The following is a 23,379-nucleotide window of genomic DNA, read 5'->3' on the forward strand; positions in this document are numbered from 1 at the left end:
TAAAGACATCGTTCCTTCCTTTGATCGTGACCTTGCACGAATTCGGTTACGCTCAGTAACCACACGTGTACTCCGTTGGCACGATCTCGGTATTCTTTCGGTACCACGAGATCGCCAACGAATACATCTCGACTACAGCCATCAACTGCCTTCTGATATTTGGCTTACGGGGGATCTTATCCGTTAACTGGCACGTAGTCTTCCTGTAGTGATGATCATAGTCAACCGCGACTAGACGCCACGCTACACATGTGTAATACTGAATCACTTACACCTCATTATCAAAATGAAAATCTGTCTTCAGATATTGACAATTACATTTTTATAAGTACACAGTGCAAATTTAGGAATTTTTTTAAAATTAGTCAAATAGATTATCTTGAAACAATTCTATCACAGTGTCAGTATTGTATAACTTGTTCACTCGAACTTCATCATTATGGATAACCAGAAATAAAACCACTGTTGACCATGAAGAAATATTTTCACTTAATTCAAACTATTACTGCTTTGAATTTGTCCATGTTTTCAATTATACTCGTTTATATAGTAGATTTGTGAATGTTTTCACTTTCATTGAAATCATCCATTTTTTTATGAATCTTATCAAGTTATCTGTTTCTTTGATACTTTATATGATTAATATATATTCTGTGTTGAAATATACTTAATATATTCCTGATAAAGATGTATAAACTGCCTGTAACAGTCATCATGAATTTGTTAAAAACAAAAGTATTTACCTTTAATGACGATTTCTCACCTTTTCTGTCATTTATATAATACATATGTCTAATAAAGCTTATGAGTTTATGTTACAGTAGAAATTTGTATGAATTGAGGGATTCTTGTTTTACTGATATTTGAATTACAACTAAGCTTCTATTAATATTGAAATCTGAATTCTTTTGTCAATAATATAATAATTAATATGATCTTATGTAACTGAAACCGAATATTTGTTACGTAATATAAAGCAATGTTATAAGATGCTTGGATAAAAAGAATGTGTAAATTCAATTCACTAGACTACTACATGAGAGTAGCATTGATTCATTTTAGGTAATCAGTTTATATAGAAAGTGAACAAATAATAATAGCTAATCAGATAGGGAACCATAAAATCCATATAATTTAGATCATAATTTACTATTGTTCGTTTTTATAAAAGAAATTTCTCATTTATTTACATCATTGTAAGTTAAATGTGTTGATTTGATTAAATGAAAATAGTTAAAACAAAAGCAACATTTAAAATAGTCCGACCTACTATTTCTAATAATTTTTAGTTGTAAGTAGGTTAATAAAAGCAAACTGGTTGTGCTAGTTTGAATGTTAACATGTGATACAACCAAGTCACCATGAAAAGCTCTACGAAATGTATGATACGCTTTTTCCTGATTTTCTCTTCTATTCACGTTTCTTTTTACTTTGTTACATTTATTTCAATACTGAACAACATGGTTGCCAATGACTACAAGTTATTTCAACAGTGAAGATTTATGAAACAGAATATTCTGTAGACAGACACAAGCTATTTATTAATCATATAATTTACTTAATGAACCAACGGATCACTAAATAAATTCATTGTTTCCTTGTTCTACTTGTTTAACACTTAATTATTTTATACAGTGAACATGATTTATATTCCTTGTTTTCAATAAAGAACAGTTTAAAGGGGTTTTCACATTTTTCGGTTAGAGCTATACTTACTGGTTCTTATATTTTGTATTCTTGATCTAAACTTGGTGCTGGTAAGTTGACGATTCTTGCGAAATATTATTTTCCATTCATATATAAAACTTTTAATAGAGTTTGTTCGTGATTAGCAATAAGACCGAAGAGGCCTGGCTCGTCCTATTTTGAATTCATTAGTTGGATGCATATGCACACCAATCTTGATGTTCATGCCAAGAATCAAACCCATTGCCATATGACTAAAATGCTCGACACCTTGTCCACTTAGTTACTGATTCCATTTACTCATTGACTTGTGAAACTGTGCGTCCAAAGAGAAGGGCATTGGTTTCGAGTCTGTGTGTCAACACGTACACTGGGATACAGCTACATTCAATTAATGAATCTGAAACAGGACAAAACGCAAGAATAACAAAGATTGTGGGACGAAGTGAATTCATTTCATCTTCAACACACGCATCGATTTAGATAAATAAACAAAATATTTCGGTAAATGTAATTTTGTATGTAATATGTATAAAGTAATTTAGTTCACTAGTGAGAAAATATTCGTAAACACTTTCTATATTCCTACAAGTTCAAAATATTGAACAGATGATAATGAACGGCTTGATTGAAAGGAGACCAAGATGTAATTGAGTATAGCAGATATGTGCAAAACTGTTGTGATGATACTGTACAGCCTTTTTCACCCCTATTTAATCACAATAATACTTTCATTGTTCACTTTGGTGAAATTTTCATTTCTAATTTATGGTTATTATAACTAGGCTTATGATTCTAACACTATTCAATAGGTTGTTTGACCCCTTATGAAGACATAAATATTGAAACACTTTCGTTTTTTTCATACTCTCTTCAATTATGATTGTTATTGTTAGTATTATTATCACCATTAGTGGGATCACTTCATTATGATTATTTTGGTAATTCCTAAAGCTTTCATTGTTTTGTCTTGTACCATCATAACGGTTTTGTATATATCTGTTATACTCAATTACATCTTGGTCTCCCTTTCAATCAATCCGTTCATTATCATTTGTTCAGTATTTTGAACTTGTAGGAATATAGAAAGTATTTACGATTATTTTCTCACTTGTGAACTAAATTACTTTATATATATTACACACAAAATTACATTTACCGAAATATTCCAAATCGATGCGTATGAATTCACTTCACTCCACAATGTTTGTTATTGTTGCTTGACAAGGGTTTATCGTGGGTACTAATTACGGAAGGAAATTATTTATCAATATGAACGCCTTACATGTTTTCCTTAAATCACACTAATGGTAAATCTATGCTAATGTCATTACTAATTCAACCACTCTATCATTATCATGTATTTTTATTGGCATTAACAGATCTTCACCATTATTGGTTTGTGAAACCATGAATGTCTATTATATTCTAGCTCAAATACCTAAATGGTGTATGTTATTAGTTTGATTATTTAGTTCCAGAATAACAATTTAATAATATGATTAAGGCTTTATTATTTGATATAATTTTCTCATCTGAACTGGAAATTGTACAGATTATGTTTGGGAAATACACTGACGCATTTTATAAGATTTGAAGTTCTTTAAATCTTATTTGTAGAAGAATACATATTCAACTTCTTAGTGTATAAAACTACAGTTCATCCTAGCTATTTCGATAGATAATAATGTTTAAAAATCTCCATCAAATTATATCACTAATGTATGAACGAAGAATATTCTCTTCAGTTATTATTCAGTTTGTAGGTGTCAATGCCAAAATGAGACTTGATATTTTTAAATCAAAAGATCATTGAGTAGAAAGTTAGTAAAACAAGCATACATTTTTCTGATATCCCAATGAGTAGAAAATTGTATTTCTAGTGTATTATTTGAACTTGTGTTAATTTATTCTGGGTTATTTATTTAAGATTTGGAATATTCAGATGACCTGACCCCTCTATCCCATACAAATCATTAAATTCAGGTCACGGCAACTAGTGTGACAGTAGCCTCTGAAACATTAGGCCCCAACATACATTAGGGAAATAGTAAGATCCTCAAATACAACACGGAGGACACCAACTCAATCACACTTGATGGAGAATCTGTGGAAGAGGTGGAACGTTTCTCGTATTTGGGTGGCATCATCGATGAATATGGAGGATCTGATGTAGATGTGAAGGTGAGGATCGTCAAGGCAATGAAAACATTTCTACAAATCGAGGACATCTGCAACTCGAAACAACTGTCAGCCAATATCGAAGTCACAATCTTCAGTCTTCAGTGAATCAAGGCAGTTAATCAGTCAATTATTGCGCTGAAGTAGATTACAAAATCACAAATGATAAGTGTGATGTATAAATTAATGGTAGGGTAATAGGCCACATGAAAGCATACGTTATTCCATTTTACCACACGTGACTGAATGTTGTCTTAGATATTGAGGAAGAATTATGTAAGATGAATGACCAAAGCGATAGTAATCTCCCTCACTGCAACAGCAGTAACTTCAGGATACTTGTATTGAGGAGTAGTGATACTCCGTTCATATCAAACTCTCTGAGAGCTTCCAGAACCTACAGAAGTCCAGTTAATGCAGGTTTACTTGAAACTGTCTTCAAAGTTTATTCAACATTCCATCTCTAAAAATATTCTTCATCATGTCCGCATGTCTAAGAGGTGTATAGCCGACTCAATGCATATTCAAAGAAGAGTGAACTAAATGGTTTTCACCAAGAAATAGATCTTACTTGTCTCACATATATAAGCTCCAAATTAATAACCTTTGAAATACCGAAGAATAATGAGGCGTATCGTATGGGTCATAATGCTGTTCACCTTATAATGTGGTTGATAGCTTTCACTACTACGTCACACACAAGTGGTCATCGTTTTAAGGTATAAGACGAACAAATGTATGGATGCTTATGATTAGTATTCTACCTGATACTTAATTTATTTGAAATTGTTTAGTCGAACTGTGGTATTGATACGCACACCGTCACAATTATCCATCTTGTAAGCACATAGTTGTGTCTATTGAGTATTGTTTATGCCTAATCCGTTGTACCACAACTGATATTGTCACTAGTTTCACCACTCTAAGACTTGTTTCAATCAGATGTTTCTTGTTTCAGGTCAGCCGACATTTGGTGGTACATTGCCTTCACACAAGGATTCGAGTCATTGCAATGACTCTTCCTGTTTATCTAAGTCAACTGACGATGAGAACAACATACCTAGTGGACATCGTGAAGCGAGATCCACATCTATAAGAGATAACGTATTGACCAGATTGTCTGTAAATTGTTTTGTGCCAACGACTTCATATCTATTAGTGTTTACGGCCTTTCAAGTAACGGTTTGAGCCTGTTTATCATCCGAGCAACACACAATGCATAAGAAACGGGATTCGATCTAAATTTCATCCAACGAATCACATTGAATGTGCCTTAATACCTTGGATCGTTCGACCCCACTGTTGAGAGTAACATGCGACTCAGATGAAAATCGGTGAGCCGGAAATTTGAAAAGAGAGGAAGGCTGGGATTTTCTGCGTTGACCTTTGAGATAGTTATGAACTGAGGACCGAAAGGATACAAGCAAACACAAAGCACTTTGCACTCAACAATTTAATTCTAGCATCTCGTGTAAATCAAGAAAACAAAAATATTGTGAAAGACTTGCATTCAATCAAACAATTTTAAAGTATTGATACTACTGCTACAAACTAAATAGTGTTATTAAATGAAACGACAGTGCATTCCGTCCCATTCTTTGAGTTAATTGTAGACTCCTACAAGGAAAGTAGACGTTGAGTTGATGATTATTTGGAGTGATTTGAAGGAAGAGATGTAAATAACACAAAGTATATACTCGATGAAGTCGATTACTGATGAACCATACAGCGCCAATGTGAAGAAAATATTTCCGACCGAGGTAGAGTAGCAAGGACATAATTGTATCATAACTGATCAGTCACCTATGTTACATCACTCATTGCACAATATATTCTCACGAATCTTCCAAACATTGATCAGTAGCCAGCACTATGTACGCAGTGATGCAATGTAGTTGTTTCTTAATCAATCCGTGAACAAATATATGCCTTTTAAACAAGTGCCAACAATGCCAATGCTATGGAGTTATGCAGTTTTTCGGGGAATCGCACTGAACCCATGTATCTAGATGAATTCCTCAAGTATGTTGAACACGTAAAATCATTGAACATGTGATATTATTCATATACGTCTGAAGTCATCATTGTTACAGAACTTGGGTTTCATCTGAGATGTTAGGTCACACACTGACAAAATTGATTGTGACCCAATCGCTATTGTTATTCATGGTCAAAATTCCACTGAATGGCTCACATATTACATACATTTTCGCAATATGATATCGACACGTTTACCGTCTTATGGTAACATTTTAAATGACTTGCATGAGCAAAAGGATAGTGAGTAAGTGCAAAGATAAAAGTGAATGGACGTCAGTTACACTTACCATACTGGTGATCCACCTCTGTATCCATTGCACTTAAAACGTTGATGACTCTCTCAATAGGAGACACAACTAAACACCATATTAGTTAGGAGTATTTTCAAACTTACATCGCAAATAATCAAGCCTGCGATTTTCGAGGTCTTGCACTATACTCTTCAACTCGACTGTGAATTAAATTGAAGTAGTAATCTCGAAAAATAACTATCCAGAGCACAAATGTTAATCAGAATGAAACAAATTCGTAACAACTGTGGTATCAGTATGTTCCTAATATACTTGGTGAGTTAGTGGTGTGAAAGCTTAGCTGAAAACTGTGGAAGTTTTCTTCACCAATTCAATGGAACAGTGTATCTGACACGTATAATATGGCAATATCAGGGAGTTAATTGTCTGAGTGAACTCAACAAAAATAACTATGTGAACACGTTTGTTTCCGTGTGGCATACCAATGATTTGGAATTGTTTGGAAAGACAGAAAGCATTACTGCAATCGTACAGACCTCAGTAGTTATGGCGATACACTGTGAGTAGAAGAAAGCTTGGAAAGTAGGTCACGAATCATGTTTGATTCTCTGTTCCTGGATGGAAACCGAAATTGTATCGTAAGGTTTACATACAGTTCAATAGAAGTGTTGCAATGACGTCAGTGCAGTGGAACGAAAATCGACTTCAGATGTGCACGTGGTTTTACTTAGTTTTAACGATATAACCACTGATCTTACCTAGTGAAATATTGAAATTTTTGTAAATGTTGTCAAATTTTTCAATTAGGTTTCTTGAGTTCGTGGTATCTGCAAAGAATACGTTATCCGTGATACAGAATAGTGAAGACACTGAGAAGGAATGCAGTACATATAAATGTAAGTAACCGACAGATATAAACTGCCTATGAGATACATTGGTTTGTGAAATGATTATAATCACACTGTATACAACTACGATAACAGATAGATAACTTGGAAATATGTTGCTAAGTAATGAAGTCTGGAATTGAATGAATTAATGAAGCAAACACCCCTTAACTTTTATGTTGTTTCTCCACATAACTTGGTCCGATGCCAAGAGACGTTCCCGTTTCCGCTGTCATGATTACTATTAGAATATTGCACGTCTGATAGTACTTTAATCCAGTGACCGTTAGTGAATGGCGCCTCGAGTTGTTATTATTCATTTTATGTATTACGCAGATGGAGGAATTGCGTGTCAACTAACCTTTCACTCCCTGTGACTCCAAATATTGTTCTGCAGTTGACATGCATTCTATCTCGGCTTTAGCTATGAACAATGAGAAACAAAATTACGACAATCATTTGATATCGACGAATGTGTGGTTGAAATTGTAGGAAGAATAAAGCAATCATAAGATTTCAGTCAATGTATCATGTGATACCGTCAAATGAGAACCAAGATATGTAAGCAACACTTATTTATTAACTCGAATTAAAACTCAGGCTACACTTGCTTCGATGTATCATCATCACTCTCTCAGCACATTCGACATTTTCTTTTCTCAAACGGTAATCGAAACCTGTTTTGAATATTGCAAATAAATACACGAGAGTTGAAAACGGTGACTTTCATCATTGGAGAAAATGCTGAATGATAATAGAAAGATATGAAATCGAAAGCTATTTGATCGTTTCCACCTCTAAGCAATTCAAAATAGTAGGTGAATTAAGTGGGGAAATGCAAAGTCCGTCTTATTCAACAGAATATCCTAATAAATGTGAAATTTTCTACACAGTACTACACCACAAATACACTGTTTTCAATATCACGTTCAGTGAGCATGTGTTTTGGCGACAAAATTGATTTCAGAGATGAATAAAAGACTGTGCCTGCGCTCGTAGCTGATTCTCTGGTATGTACTCGACGTTGAACAAACGTCTATATGTCTTTCGTCTATAAGAAATGTCAATATGTTTACCTACTAATTGAATGAGTAGTGCCATATTTACGCAATCCTTACAACCATGCATCCAAAGATTTCCACAAATGGTGTTGCCAATGTGACTTCCAACCCCCACTGAGTTCGCCATTCGTTAACTTTGTTGAAATACTTACAGATATGCAGGTAACTGTTTTAGGCAAGTATTGTTTTTCATCGAATCTGGAGTGCTGTATGGCTCAAACTGATATCAGTCGAAAATTGTAGTTGAGTAACGCTCAAGTTCACCAACTCAATACTTTCTGAAAACAAACCTACCTCTATCCTCCACGTATTGCGATTGACCGTTTCTAAACCAGCCATCCAACCAGCGAACTGTATTGAAGAAAACAGCGACATTAGTACTATAAAATGCCGTGTGTGGTATTCAAAAAGAGGTATCTGACGCTACTAAATGTTATTCCGACAAAACATAACACGTAAGATTCATTCATTGCTAACTATGAAATGCACAGGTTTAACAAATGAAACCCGAATGGTCGGAGTCGCAAATCAAGTACTATGTAAGCAGGATACAATGGACTTATGAATAGCAACACATATTCCACACTAAAACTTGTTTCAGCACATCGTCAGTAGTAAATTGTTGCACCTATTGGATTCAGGTGATCTTATATGTCTGTTCATTGCAAGTCGAGTCAGTCCACATTGTTTGGCTTTTTCAAACATGACAACTCGAAAATTCATCACTTCATGCAAATAACTCAGATGTGTGTGTTGGAATTCCCGTTCACTAGTTGACACTATGGAAGTGATCCTCATACATGATTGACTATAATAATCTTGCGATAGGCAGAATCTGACAACTGATTGAGTTTGGAAAACATTCGCTTACTTGCCAGCTTATCAAATTGTGTTCTTGCTTCCCATTTCAACTGGGAATATTTCTTCAGGACGCCACAACCTGTTGACGTGTCAAAGGCACAGGTGAATAAGTAAGTTTACTTCAAATAGTATTCTCATATAGCTGTTATGTAAGTAATCCTATCTTCTGTGATCTGTCAAGTGAATATGATTCCTCACAGTGAATGGAAGCTATTGTGACGATAATCCCGAGACGGATGAATTCAACTTCTGTTTCGTTAACAAGGAAACTATGAAAACGCACGTATGTTCGATTTAGCCATGTTGATCGAGTGTTCCTGTGAGGTCGATGCAAGCTGTTGCCAAGTTAGCATCTATCCAAATACTTACAATTGTCTCTTGACTGTGTGAAGAAAGATTAGATATCTTAAATTATTTTAGGGATATTTCGTCCAATAGAAATAAACTCCAGTTATTGCAGAATGTTGATACTGGTTGATGTATTACAGACCAGAGTGTAGAAATTAATTGTCACCTATCAGCCTAGAGACACACAACCAAGCTATTCAGAACAAGATTGCCAAACGCGAGCATTTTGAATAAAACTGCATTGAACTCACCATATGCTATGTTACTTTGGATAGTCGCGTTCCAGTTTCTAGCACTACTTTGCTGTAACATAGTCATACCTGTAATGAACAATTACAGACGGTTTTATGCAAGAAGTATGTGTAAACCAATTTACTGTGATACAAAATGTCAAGAACATATGTGAAAAGATTATTGCTGTTTTGAAGTTCAGAGATAGTGAAATCAGGGCCAAATCACTCGGTTTGCAAGTTGTGTGTCACGGTGATATCACACTAGGCTGTTGCTAATAACTCCTAATAACTTAGTAGATAGTTAATGGATGGAATAAAGTACAATATTTCATCATTGTCTCAGACGTACTAATTATGATACAATATGGTAGTGATGGATGGGATGTAGTAATTTATCGAGATCTGTTTCAAAGTGGGTTCTGAACACAATGTTGTGGTTTTGTGTGAAATACAATTTAAAATTTTCACATCACTCACAGAAGTCTGGTACAATGGATTTATTCAAATCTGTAAGATAAGTAAGTGACATTTAACTGTAAGTGGATAACATGTGAAAGTATGTGTACATTTTAAGTTGAGTAAAGTCTATGAAGATATTGTGGAAGACGAAACGGACATTATCAGTTTGGCGGGTCAACACTATTTGCTTTTCATGAAGTAGAAAATCCATGATGTATCAGAGTTTCCACTTCTTGTTTGTAAATGAAATTGGCTGATTTATTGAGTCGTTCGATTGAAAAGTGAACACATTTTGCATTCAAAAATGTGAGATATATTTATTTCAGGTTACCAAGGCTTACCCGTATAATTGTTCATAATAGAATTGAACCGTTCACTTTCCAGTTTCCAAGTTTCTTTAGCAGCTTGAGTGAGTATCAACAGAAAGGTTAAGAGGTTGGATAATTTCTACTGAAAAACCCTCATATGTCCATTTTTACGTATTTAAAGAAGAACTACTTTCTGAATTGACAAGCTCTTCATACTTCTTTAGACGACCTCTGTTTGATCTGAAGGCATTGTATTCAGACTGAAGGATGAAATGTCTACATTCTTTGCCAATGATTAACAGCGTGCACACAGGAAGCACGAGACTCCATATACATATGTACGTGCAGTTATTTGCTTTTGTGTATTCGGAAACTTGAGAAATGAATGTAGGAGTTGTGTTCTCCGACAGTTTAGATTTCGACGAATTCGGAAACGAGATTTCAAATAGCCACATGATCAAACACATCGAGTTTGTTCAAAGTTATTTGGAACATCAGTAAATGTGCGGCATTAATGTAGACAGCACGATTTGAAGGACATACTTTATATCGGAAAATGTCCACTAACTATCAGTTGGTAAATTTACAAATACACATCAAAGATAGATGGATGTGATAACGTTTCCAACTTAGTTTAGGGGCCAAGATTAGCAACGGAGTGAAAATTAGTCTAGGCATGTCAATGACAAAGAGTTGCAACATACCGTTGAGATAATTGAGTGCCCACTTCACTTGGTGCTCTTTCTCCGACTCGCGAAGCACTACACAAATAATTATGAACAGTAAACATAGGTGATGTGAGACCTTCTATTTCCTCGTGGTAAGAGGCAGGACATGTGCTTCATTTTAATACAAACGCTTACTAGTTTACAATTAGTTGTATTGTAAATTGAACCACTACGAACTCATTTACATACAAGCGTCGTTATCAATCCATTTCACATACTTTCCTCGATGTTCAGTTTGATATTGACTAAATACAGTAAAACTCTCAACAACTTCATATGGAGTTATTGATTACTGTCAATACAGTGGACAAGCAGATAAGATTTTACTCTACATGACACTATTAAAACCGAGTAGTTTGTTCGTCTTATGTCAATGCATAAGAACACATACAAACTTACTGATATCACATTCTTCCTTTGTGAAATTCATATCAGGTCCCAGTGCCATAATGAGGAGTTTATCTAGACAACCGAAAAGACAATATCTGACATGATGTTCTCATGCACAACTAACAAGTAATAACTATTTTTAAATACATCCACTCAAATGCTAGTTGGAGTAACAATAAGGGTAAATAATATTTGCTTACAATTATTATGTATTTTTGATACATAATGTTCCCCATATTCCGATATAGTGGCACTCATCCTGTCTAAAAGATAATGGAACATGTAGAGCATCAATATTGTTCACTATCTGCTCCAACACCAGTGAGGCAGCCTTAAGATGAAATACAAACACTGAGTGGGTTTAGAATTGAGAGAAAACATCACTACATCCATAAAGGATATTTTCTTTCTGTCTGGGTTCGCATCACTAATTGCGATGTATATGTTGGAAAGTAGTCTAACTAACAATTGTAGACAGTTAATGTTCCTGAGATTGTACGTTCCCCTTTCATTCTACACTTCACCATGTTGGACGGTGTTCCTGATCAAACTGAGAAAAACACATTGGAAATAAGCGCGGGTGTGATGGTCCGTGATGAGGAAGCTACATGGATGGAACATTGTGTTAGTTGCAGACTGGGATTTATTTCTTAGTAGACATATTCAAGAAACTGCTGATGCCTTCTGATTTTTATGTGTGACAATTAACAACTTTAGCATTACAGTATGAACAAGAGACTTACTTTTGATAGGAGACTGAGCTTCGCAGATGAGACCACTTACTAAATCACATAAATGAGTGCATGGAATTAAAAGTTAGTATTTGTATTTACATGGAAAATAATCAAACTTGTTTCACAATGATCTGGTTTGTGAACATGGTACAAAATCATATCGTCAAATTGACATGGTAATCAGGCCAAGAATTTCCTGTTCGACCAGTATATATCTATACCCATGTTCTCTTAAACAAGAAACTAGTATGGAATGTTTCACTGAAATTGTTCTAAATCTGACCTATCAATCTGTGAATTTTCGTCGCTCAACAAGCCAAACAGTTATCCACCGTCCACAACCAAGCTAAACGCAATATCCACTTACAACAAGAAATTGTTCACACAAAGTCTATGTAGTTTTGCTTGTTATGAAAATGACGATGAAGACCATAATGACATGGTACACGGAATATCTGAAACTCTAGGACGTTTTACTAGCTGATATTTGAATAGGTTTTGGAGTATAATCTGGGACAAAATGATACGTTTGTATGGACAAGTTGCCAATCAACATGTAACACTAGTCCAGAATGCCTCGTCAACTACCTCCAACCACCCACCGTCAAATAAATTGGGAAACCAATTCTAGTAAATGAGGAACACATGAAGTAACTCAAACCCGTTACGTGTGAAGTGATTGAAGATTACCCACAAATGTACTCACGTGAAATCAGTAAAGTGATCCCGTTTATTAGAAGGTTGTATTCCTGCAACATATTACTTCTAAACTCAATTTTTCTGATGAACATGTTTGTTTGAACGTTTGTCTATATACTGTTTTGGTGGGAAACCAAACACAGCGAACTCAAACATTCTCAAAAACACTTTGAGTTTTGTTGCAAGACTGTGATTGAGTTCTCATGATATGAAACACTGATGAGAAGTGCACTCATGAAATTGAGGACACTGAATACAGTGCTGATGATAATATTCTTATCACGATGTGATTTTCAATGTGACGCAAGTTTAACTGATTTTTCTCATATCCGTATTAAGTTTGTGGTGAGAGAATTTTGTTCACAACTCCTTCAACTTTCCACTTGATGTAAGTAGTTTCTCGTCAATTACAGATTAATGTAAACTGTACTCATAGAACTGAGGACAGTGAATGTGATCGTGCTGTTTGATGAATTTGTAAAATTTTCTCTCAAGAGAATTTTATGTTCAATTGAACATTTTGTTCGCATTGATGGCCAGTTTTTTAAAACTCTCCAAATGTACTATATACAGACTGTTAAAGCACCAAAATGATGAATTTCAATGTATGAGTGATTGGGACTGTTACGGTACAAATGCGAGGTGCTAAATCACAAGTATTCTATAGTCATTCATGAGCACATATATATACACCAACAGAAAATGCCTCGACTGGATAATAAGAAAATGCCATAACGTGGTGCATGTGGAGAAAGCAGTAGTGTTGAATGTGTCATCTTTATACAATTGAACATCATTTGATGGGCCTTGGGTATCTGACTCAATTTAGATTGGTTTATGAAGCAATGAATGGTTGTTATTTAGGTATGCACCTCAGGTAGAAATTTGCATTATCATGAAATACCGTAACGCATCCACATGTATGGTGGTCCAGCTTCAATTAACTCATGATCTCAACTAATAAAATTACTATGATATCCACAAAACCCCTTGTTATATTACAACTATATTATTTTATTTATGACAATCCACACAATGCTCAATTTATTCGGAATTATCAAGTCAAACCTTGGTCATGATACTCACTATGGTTTTATTTAGGGCAGTTGGAAATTATTTCATATTAAGGAATACGTGTTCAACCCTACCCAACTTAGTTATCAGCAAGATTTACCCATTTATAAAATGTACTGTCATAATTAATTCCAAGTTTTTACATCAAGCTGTCACTTACGTTTTAGAAACTAAGTAAACGCTTGGAATAATTTGTGACTTATTTCTGTTGTTGCTATTCCATTCTTATAACTGTGTCACAGGTGAAACATGGAAAACGCATCCTATTGAGGTTTTTCGGAAGAGATTAAGCTCTAACATCAGGAAAACTAAGACGACTTCAAAGTCAGTCATGTAAGTTTTGCTATTGTCTGCAAAAGCTGTTTCTTAACAACACGTTGTTTCTGCAGAATGTATCACGGATCGCAATAAAATGCCTTTTTATTTTAATGATGGCGAGTAGGTGAAACGTAAATGCAAGTATAAGAAACTCTTGATTTCAATGCATAGAAAGTGGTAGAAAATGTAAGCGGTTTTTATAATCATTGGGTAGATTATTGAATAGATCCAATTCCCGTCGTCGAATATTCATTGAATTCGCTTGCTACTTCAGTTGTAGAATAACATTTTTCTACAATGCGAAACAAATAAGTGAAAGCAACATTTAGGTAGCATTCAGTATCAAAGAGGCGAATTCTCAAGTTCTTGTTATAAATAGACAAAAATATCATTTCTTTAGGTGTTAACTTACATAAACCATAGAAAACGTAAATATGTTGTGTGAGTTACTTAAAGTAAATTATTTCACGCTTAGCATTGTTTTGTAAATGCTGCATCTAAGGATTACAGTTCTATAGCCAACCAGCATGACAGCGATCCTGCCTTCCCACAAGGAGGCGTGTGGTTAGAATAGGTTAACGATAAAAATGCATACCTTGGCTTATCCGATGGATATCCGTCTCTGGCGGTACGACTTCAACAATTGCGGAGCTAACACAAAAATTACTCACACGAAAGTCGCGTGTGACCGACCTTTCATGCAGTTGTCCCTTGGGCACTGTGGTCACGCTCTTAGGTCACTAAGACCACCTCTAATCCAACTTCTTTCTCAGGTACCTCAAGAAGAACCCTTCCACAGTGTGAGCAACCGGGATGTGATAATCGTCCATATATTTTTAACAGCACTCAAGACATTTACTTTTATTTTCTGTCAACATCATGAATAGGGTTTCCAGGCCTTCTTAATTATATCAATAGAATCCAATAAGTAGGCTAAGTTCATTTTGTTTGTAGTATAGATCTTGTCAATTTGCTGATTTTAGCTCATAAATGTCAACCTGTTAGGTCTCATGGGAACGAATAAAAGACGCGAACAGACAACAGCATCTATTAAGGAAATACGGAGTTGGGGTATTTAGATGTTCTGAGATTGCTATGTAGTTAACTTAACCCTGTTAAATTCACTTAGATATCCATATTTTATATTTTCTCTAAAATTAGGGAGTTTTATCGACGACAAGATGAACATATTCGTGAATTGGAGAAGATCGCATCTACTACGGAGGCAGAAACCTCCGATGTAGAAGTAACCTCCAATCATCATTCTATTAGGCGGCAAACGCGAATTAATACAATGATTATTGGTGCTGTATTTTGTGCCAACGTGGTAAGTATAATATCACTAATAATTAGTTCATGAACATTACTAAAACGGAAAGGAAGGAAATTTCATTCTAATGCAGAATGAACTATCCTTGGTAAATTCTAATAAGTTATTAATGCTCAGCGTTTACATGTTTCCATCTAGCTATTGTAACATAGGAAAATTATTTAGAATATATAATAAGTTTACAAACTAGTAATCTGTCATCTGGTGTTTCGATTGATCTTAGTTCACCATCTGCAGATTTTCCATTTGCTTTATTACTTTCGCTTTAAGCAATACCCGTTTAATTGACGACTAGTGATTTCAAATAACCAGTCATTCATAACGAACGCAAAATGTCAATTTCTAGTAATATAAGTTTTGTGGTTTACGGATCGTAAACATCAAATCGTTTTTTCCATAGCATAAGGCTGATATAATTATTAGATGACTAAGATTAAAACAATCATTTGCTACTGAAGTGACGTGTAAATTTGTTACCATTCCAGTGAATATAGGGAGATTAAGTTTACTGGTGTCTTGGATTAAGCAAGCAATTTTCTTTGAGTTCATCCTCTTTGAAACAACGAACTAGTAAAACCTCTTTTCTAATTTTTTACGCTAGACGTTTGGTTTTATTTTGATATAATTCCTACACTAGTTTATTCTCCTTACGTTTTATGAATGTGACACTTCTTTCACCATGAAATCAATTTATATTTTATTCAGTGAAATTTTAAATGAAAAATATAATTTTCTAGTAGTGTTATTATTTGTCTAACGATTTTACATTGTATGTATGAAAATAACTTGATAACTTTTAATTATCATATTGCCCATTTGGAATTACATCAATATAGGTACTTTTATTGGGTAAAGCTGTAGCATCTGCATTATCAGGGTCATTAGCAATCATATCATCTTTGCTAGATAGTTGTGTCGATTTGGCTTCCGGTGGAATCATGTGGTTTGCTGCTCGTCAAATGCGTAAAAGGAAGCCATACAAATACCCAGAAGGTAATTTGGTTTAAAAATATTTTAACTCATCATAAAATGATCTACGGTCTGTGGGATGGTTATTTTAAACTGTTGTTACAGTTGTTTTAAATGGTCTTTTCAATACGACATGCAGTTGATTCCACTAACAGTATGAATGACTCTCAAAATATGGACTGGTGAATGATGTGTTGGAAGAATTCTGCACATTTTAAACATTTGTCAACATATAACTTTTCTGTCACTACATTTGGCAATCTTTTAGAGTTCTCGTTTTTTAAATGATGTTTTATACATCGATATTAATTCTCAAATTATCACTTCATCTAGTTATCGAACAAAAGTTGTGAATGTATTCGATTTTTAATTGAACACTATCATCAATTTACTGTAAGTATCTATTTACAAGCCTTTACTTAATCAGACTGATTATTTCCGAAACTACTGAAATGTTCAGATATAGTATGAAGAAAGAATAAGTAACATATCATAACAATTTACTTCTAAATTGTTTAAGACAAAGTGCATATCTTTCAGTAACTAGTTACCAAATTTTAACAAAATATAGAACTAAGTTATGAGTCCAGTCGCCAAGAAGTTATAAACAGTGACATCCGATAACAAAAATTAACGCAGTCACATTGAAGTGAACGAGAACTCAGGTGTGGTACACCAATTGATTGTCTAATGCAAACTTACAAAGTGCCTTCGTATAATATGAAAACGATACATTGAATAAATTATTTGCACCTTTTTCAGTTGTCCTTCCTGTTTTCTTTAATTTAATCACCTCAACCCGTTGCTGGCAGGCATCTCATTTCCGATTGCTCCTACATGCTACTTGTACCCGTAAGCATAAGCAACATGCATCACAGCATGTTGTTAATCATTTGTTCTCTCTATTTAACGTTGAAAGAGAATTATCATCATCATTTAGCCATGTTGTTAAACCAGATGATTGTAATAATTACTTAAGATCTTAGTGTAAATTTCTAAGATACTTATTATTTATGCTTTACAATTATTAAATTTACTGAAATATTTATTAATCATTTTTATTCTAATGTTGGGTTTTTGAAAATCATCTGAAAGTGAAAGAGAAATGAGGTCTCTAAAATGCTGTTATTTTATTTCCTTCTTAGGGAGAACACGACTTGAACCATTAGCAGTGATTGTACTCTCTGTATTTATGGGTAGTATATCTATACAACTTGTAGCTGAATCTGTACAAGCCATTGTTCGTATGTCACAAAATAATCAAGAGGCACCAAACGTTAATGATTTAGCATTGGGAATAATGGCATCCGTAATTGGTAAGAATTATATTTAATGTTCATAAATTGTGTTTTCAAACTTCATTTGAAAAGCTGTGACCTAGACCCACAAAATACCTGTTGATTAGTAGCCAATATTTCATTCACTTTACCTATTGTCAATTTAATTGTCTTATATAGCACAAAAGATATAATCAGAGAGTTGAACGTACCCACTAAGTCTCTTTTGTCATATTTACCTGTTAATTTGTAATGGCAGAAGCATCCATGTTGCAAGAGTATAGAGGGTCTTCACTGAGAACTTCTGTAGACACACAACAAGTAATTTGATGGCAAATAATCCCAGAATTCCCAGTAGTAACACAGAGAGATATCGCAATAAAATGTAACGTGTAGTAAATCTCAGTACAACATTTGAAGTAATAAATACTCGGTACAACGACAGATTTCTACATAAACAAAAGCAGTACTTCTTTTACTCAATCATGTACTGTTAGTATTATCACTATTATACGGATTGATTAACTATTTTTGAAGTCACTATATCATATCATGTTTTCTTCCCTACTAATAATAATTCCCATTTGTTACTTGTGGTCATATACACTATTCCTCTATCGATTGAGCTTATACGAATCTACAAAATATTGTAGTTAGTTTTCTGTGTTGAACTGAATTATTTCATGAACATTGTGCACAAAATCACATTCATAAAACACTTTATCTGTAAAAGTTAGTGGCTATGCGAAATATTTAAAATACATGAAATGCAATGAATTTCCACTGTGTCATTGAAGAATAAATATAGCCAATGTATCAAAGTAACTCTGTTTTGTGGCGATATTACTTACTGAAGCTGTGTAATCATATTTGTAGTTCATCAGTAAATTATATTAGTATACTTCCCACACAAAGAGAGCTCTTTATAATTTCATTTTCGAGCATTACTCTGGTTGGTTATCAAAGGGACTATTCCCAATTACTAATGAGCTATTATCAAATGTAATTATTCTGTTTTTCATATTCATCAAATGTATAGTCATCTCTCTCCAATAAAATATTCTTATGTTAACATTTTTCATTAGCCGTTACATCGTTGCACAACTTCACTTTTGTATTTAATGTTTATCAACAATTTATAACTCAATACTACCGAATGTTTACAATTTTTTTATATTCTTCAAGTTAACAATTATCTTTTATCTGTAATTAATTTTTACTTTGATCTGTTACATACTCTTTTTATACTTCAGAAAACTATATATATTTATATATAGCTTACAAAACATTCAAATAATCAGGAATCAAAAGTAATTATGGATGGTCAACGTGTGCGTATGAACAAATATTAAGGGAAGAAAATAGGACAGTACGATGGTTATACATAAGTTCATGACCTTTTGAAACGGGTGTATATATCGCTCAAGTTCCTAAATGATTGCAGTAGACTAGCTGGATTTCTCCTACATTTTATTGTAGACAACTAGTAATCACTGACGAATCAGTTAATCACCTACTGACGTTTTAACTACATACTGCTTACCCTAAGATTGATACTATCCTCCTGTTTATAAAAAGTTCAGTAATCCCCGACTCCATGCCTATATTACTTGAAATTTAGAGTTGTATTTCTCTGGAAAAATAATTGATAAAGTTAGTCTATCTCTTTGCTATATTACTTGATTAACTGATTGAATGATAAATTTACTGGCCCTTTTCACATTTATTATCATTTATAGTGACTAAACTAATCTTATGGATCATTTTTTTTAAATTTGGTGGTGGAATGGCTATCGATGCGCTTAAAACCGATCAACGTAACGATATACTTACGAATGCTGCATCAATTTTATTTAGTGGTTTTGCTGGACGTTTACGTAAGAGTTTCTACTATTTCACTATTTTCTAATAACATTTCAAACTCATCATTATTTCTATAAATAAAATTGATATCTACACTCCAGAAGATTGGATAAACATGTGTTACGTTGGATGTCATCTCAGTGGTCTAGGAGGCCGAATTTCCAGATAGGGAGTAGTGGGTGCGCATTGATGAGGAATCGCATACTAGGGCGAAACGGCTGTCCAGACCTTCGACGGTTTATATGATGGTTAGATGAATTTGTGGGAATATGGTTTTATCTGCTGTGTTGTTGATTGCTCTGCTTAAATTTTCTGCATCTAGTAACTGTTGTAAGAGAGCAACTAGTCATTGGTTCAGAATCGTTTATATAAGTCACTATACCATAGAAACAAGCTAGTTCTCGAGGTCACAAATATAAGCTAATATTTATGCTTTAACACAATACCACAGTCCTTCAGCAAATAGTTTATTGCTTCCAGATGATGCCTCACAGCATTATTAACATTGTAAGAAATACTCTCCGAAAACAATTTATAAACAACATCTCAAATAATTTAACATTAAATATCCATCCACCACATGTAACATGATTTTCTGAATCAACCTGATCATGTCTGTAAATGACTACGGATTCTGTGGAGATTTTCAAAATATATTACATTTAAGTAGAATGAATGTATACAAGCGAATACAATATGCCAACAAGTGTTTATAGAACTGGTATTTTATATCTAGTTAAGGACTTTTGGATTTTGCTTGAGCGTCGACTTGACGTTTCGACTTCCAGAACAAAGCGGATTGTTTTCCTAAAAAGTAATGTCAATAATGCTAGCCTATGAGTCAGATTTACGAGGCAGCAAGGATACGGTGAAAATTTCCTTTCTATAGTAGGTGGTGATTAAGGTAGGTTTAGAGTCATATTATTGTTTTTATTTTATAAAGCCCTTGTGGACTGTTGGTTTAAAAGTGATTCTCTTCTCTTTACCAGCTTAGGACATTTAGCCGAATGCCAACTTGAGGGCTAAGTATAATTAATTATTTCCCATCTGGAAAACGTGTTGAAATTAACCAAGTTGTGATCAGTTTACAATATACCTTGTTAGAGCAGTGGAATATGTGGACAACCGTAAGAATATAGTGTTTTACATACCAAGCCAGTAGCTTGTTACATCAAATATGATTTTCATTGGTTTTGTTGTACAAAGTCTTTTGACTATTATACTTTCTCTATCATTCAGGACCGGCAGAGCAAGGACAGCATTTCTACAGTTGGAGGACATCTGTAACTCAAAACAATTGTCAACCAATATCAAAGTCACAATCTTCAGTCCTCAGTGAATCAAGGCAGTTAATCAGTCAATTATTGCGCTGAAGTAGATTACAAAATCACAAATGATAAGTGTGATGTATAAATTAATGGTAGGGTAATAGGCCACATGAAAGCATACGTTATTCCATTTTACCACACATGACTGAATGTTGTCTTAGATATTGAGGAAGAATTATGTAAGATAAATGACCAAAGCGATAGTAATCGTCCTCACTGCAACAGCAGTAACTTCAGGATACTTGTATTGAGGAGTAGTGATACTCCGTTCATATTGAACTCTCCGAGAGCTTCCAGAACCTCACTCATCATTACTGATGTCGATTGCTCGTGCAGTGTTTCTACAGAAGTCCAGTTAATGCAGGTTTACTTGAAACTGTCTTCAAAGTTTATTCAACATTCCATCTCTAAAAATATTCTTCATCATGTCCTCATGTCTAAGAGGTGTGTAGCCGACTCAAAGTATATTCAAAGAAGAGTGAACTAAATGGTTTTCACCAAGAAATAGGCATTACTTGTCTCACATATATAAGCTCCAAATCTATAACCTTTGAAACACAGAAGATTAATGAGGCGTATCGTATGGGTCATAATTCTGTTCACCTTAGAATGTGGTTGATAGCTTTCACTACTACATCACACACAAGTGGTCATCGTTTTAGGGTATAAGACGAACAAATGTATGGATGCTTATGATTAGTATTCTACCTGATACCTAATTTATTTGAAATTGTTTAGTCGAACCGTGGTATTGATACGCACACCGTCACAATTATCCATCTTGTAAGCACATAGTTGTGTCTATTGAGTATTGTTTATGCCTAATCCGTTGTACCACAACTGATATTGTCACTAGTTTCACCACTCTAAGACTTGTTTCAATTGTTTCACCTCACTGATCTGACGTGGTGTTGGAGCGTTAACTGATGCACACATATTCCAGATTCTACGTTGCTTATTACAGACTGACTTGAAAACTAATGTATATTAGGATTGTCAATTTAAAATGAGAAAGATATGGTTTTGATGTTGAGTTATGAGTGCCATAACCTCGGAGGTTCGGCAGACTGGGTTGGATTACCGCATTTCGAAGATGTTTTGTTTAATATCTCGAAGGGGAAGATTGAACACACACTTTCACAATAAAATAAGCACGCTGTTGTTTAATTCCGAACGTTTAAAGCAGTAAGTCCTAGTATGGCTGCACACCAAAGATAGTAAAGTAATTCACAGGCACCTGTCAGCGTTTCAAAACTATTATGATAAAATGGTTTGTCAAAGTTTTCCTCAATGTTAATTGTCGAGATGTGCGATAGCTCTATACATGTTGGTAGAACTGTCTGCCTCATGGCGATTCGTGGCCTAGTCTTCAGGTGTAGTAGTAAGCCGTATGACGAACATAACGATCTTAATGGTTTCCGTTGTTTATTATTATTAGTATTGTTGTGTGATATTGTTCGAGGTGATTTTAAACATCGTTCCATAGAAATTTAACGATAATAATGCCTAGTTTTCCCCTCCGGCTCCTATCGCGTCCTTCTCATAGAAGCAGTTTCTTTTGGCTTATAAGTTTCCTTCATTGTTTCGTTATCAACGTACAAAGTTACGGGTTAAAATGCTTGCCCAGTTTATGAGTGTAGTAACTCGCTTGCTACGGTTTTGTGTTCTTTGAGTTGAATCACAAGTGGTTTCAATTTAGTGGGTTGGATCAACACTCGGTTTGGTGAGTGCGCCTTAACAGTTTCGTAGAGATATGAGCTATTACTTGTTCACACTTCATTAGATACTATTGGTCTAGCTGCTGGTTGAAGTTCAAGCTTTTGGAATTCAACCTGCGTACTGCTGTGGTTTACTGGAAGCTAGAAATGCTTTACTCGTGTATTTACCGATTTCTTCACTCACTGTTTATCTTAAACGTTTCTCTACCTTAGTTTGGGATATGAGAATGGGCGATCGACCGTGTGAAATTTATTCAGTTCATGAACCATTTCGATCACAACTTTGTATGTTGTATGAAAATGATGCTATTTTTGATAAATTCTTATGTGGATGGTCTGATGATGATAGGTAAACTTTAAAAATATGTATTTCTCGTTTCTTTTTATCTGTACTTTTCCATAAAAATTAAATAACATGTAGTTCTAAATAAATCCCCAAAATAAATAGCACTAAGTTTTCGACATTGGATGCTGATCATATGTTTCAGTGGACTCATCTAGCTGAAGGCGCTCGGTCAGGCATCCGCACCAGATCACGTATGGTAACGCCGTGCTCAACATCAACCGCAATCGCTAGCCAGATTAGATCAGAGAATTCCGATATTTTGGTAATCGCCAAATACACTCTTCCGATCT

General features: G+C 34.4%; 2 protein-coding genes across 2 annotated transcripts; one reads left to right on the plus strand and one right to left on the minus strand.

Moving 5' to 3' along the window:
- Positions 1 to 5,470: 5,470 nt before the first annotated feature.
- MS3_00010619 (uncharacterized protein) lies at positions 5,471 to 12,958 on the minus strand (the record flags this gene model as incomplete). The annotated part of the gene is made up of 16 exons (XM_051219006.1): positions 5,471 to 5,484; positions 6,195 to 6,263; positions 6,302 to 6,358; positions 6,917 to 6,985; positions 7,407 to 7,469; positions 7,657 to 7,722; positions 8,401 to 8,457; positions 8,978 to 9,046; positions 9,567 to 9,635; positions 10,026 to 10,055; positions 10,349 to 10,411; positions 11,020 to 11,076; positions 11,443 to 11,505; positions 11,634 to 11,696; positions 12,177 to 12,215; positions 12,874 to 12,958. 16 exons carry the CDS (start codon positions 12,956 to 12,958, stop codon positions 5,471 to 5,473), a joined length of 933 nt encoding a protein of 310 aa, XP_051069405.1.
- Positions 12,959 to 14,352: 1,394 nt separating this feature from the next.
- MS3_00010617 (uncharacterized protein) lies at positions 14,353 to 23,096 on the plus strand (the record flags this gene model as incomplete). The annotated part of the gene is made up of 6 exons (XM_051219004.1): positions 14,353 to 14,378; positions 15,420 to 15,585; positions 16,425 to 16,581; positions 17,703 to 17,873; positions 19,574 to 19,711; positions 22,957 to 23,096. 6 exons carry the CDS (start codon positions 14,353 to 14,355, stop codon positions 23,094 to 23,096), a joined length of 798 nt encoding a protein of 265 aa, XP_051069406.1.
- Between the last annotated feature and the right edge of the window lie 283 nt (positions 23,097 to 23,379).

Source organism: Schistosoma haematobium, chromosome 3 (assembly GCF_000699445.3).
Source record: "Schistosoma haematobium chromosome 3, whole genome shotgun sequence".
NCBI classification, from domain to species: Eukaryota; Metazoa; Platyhelminthes; class Trematoda; order Strigeidida; family Schistosomatidae; genus Schistosoma; species Schistosoma haematobium.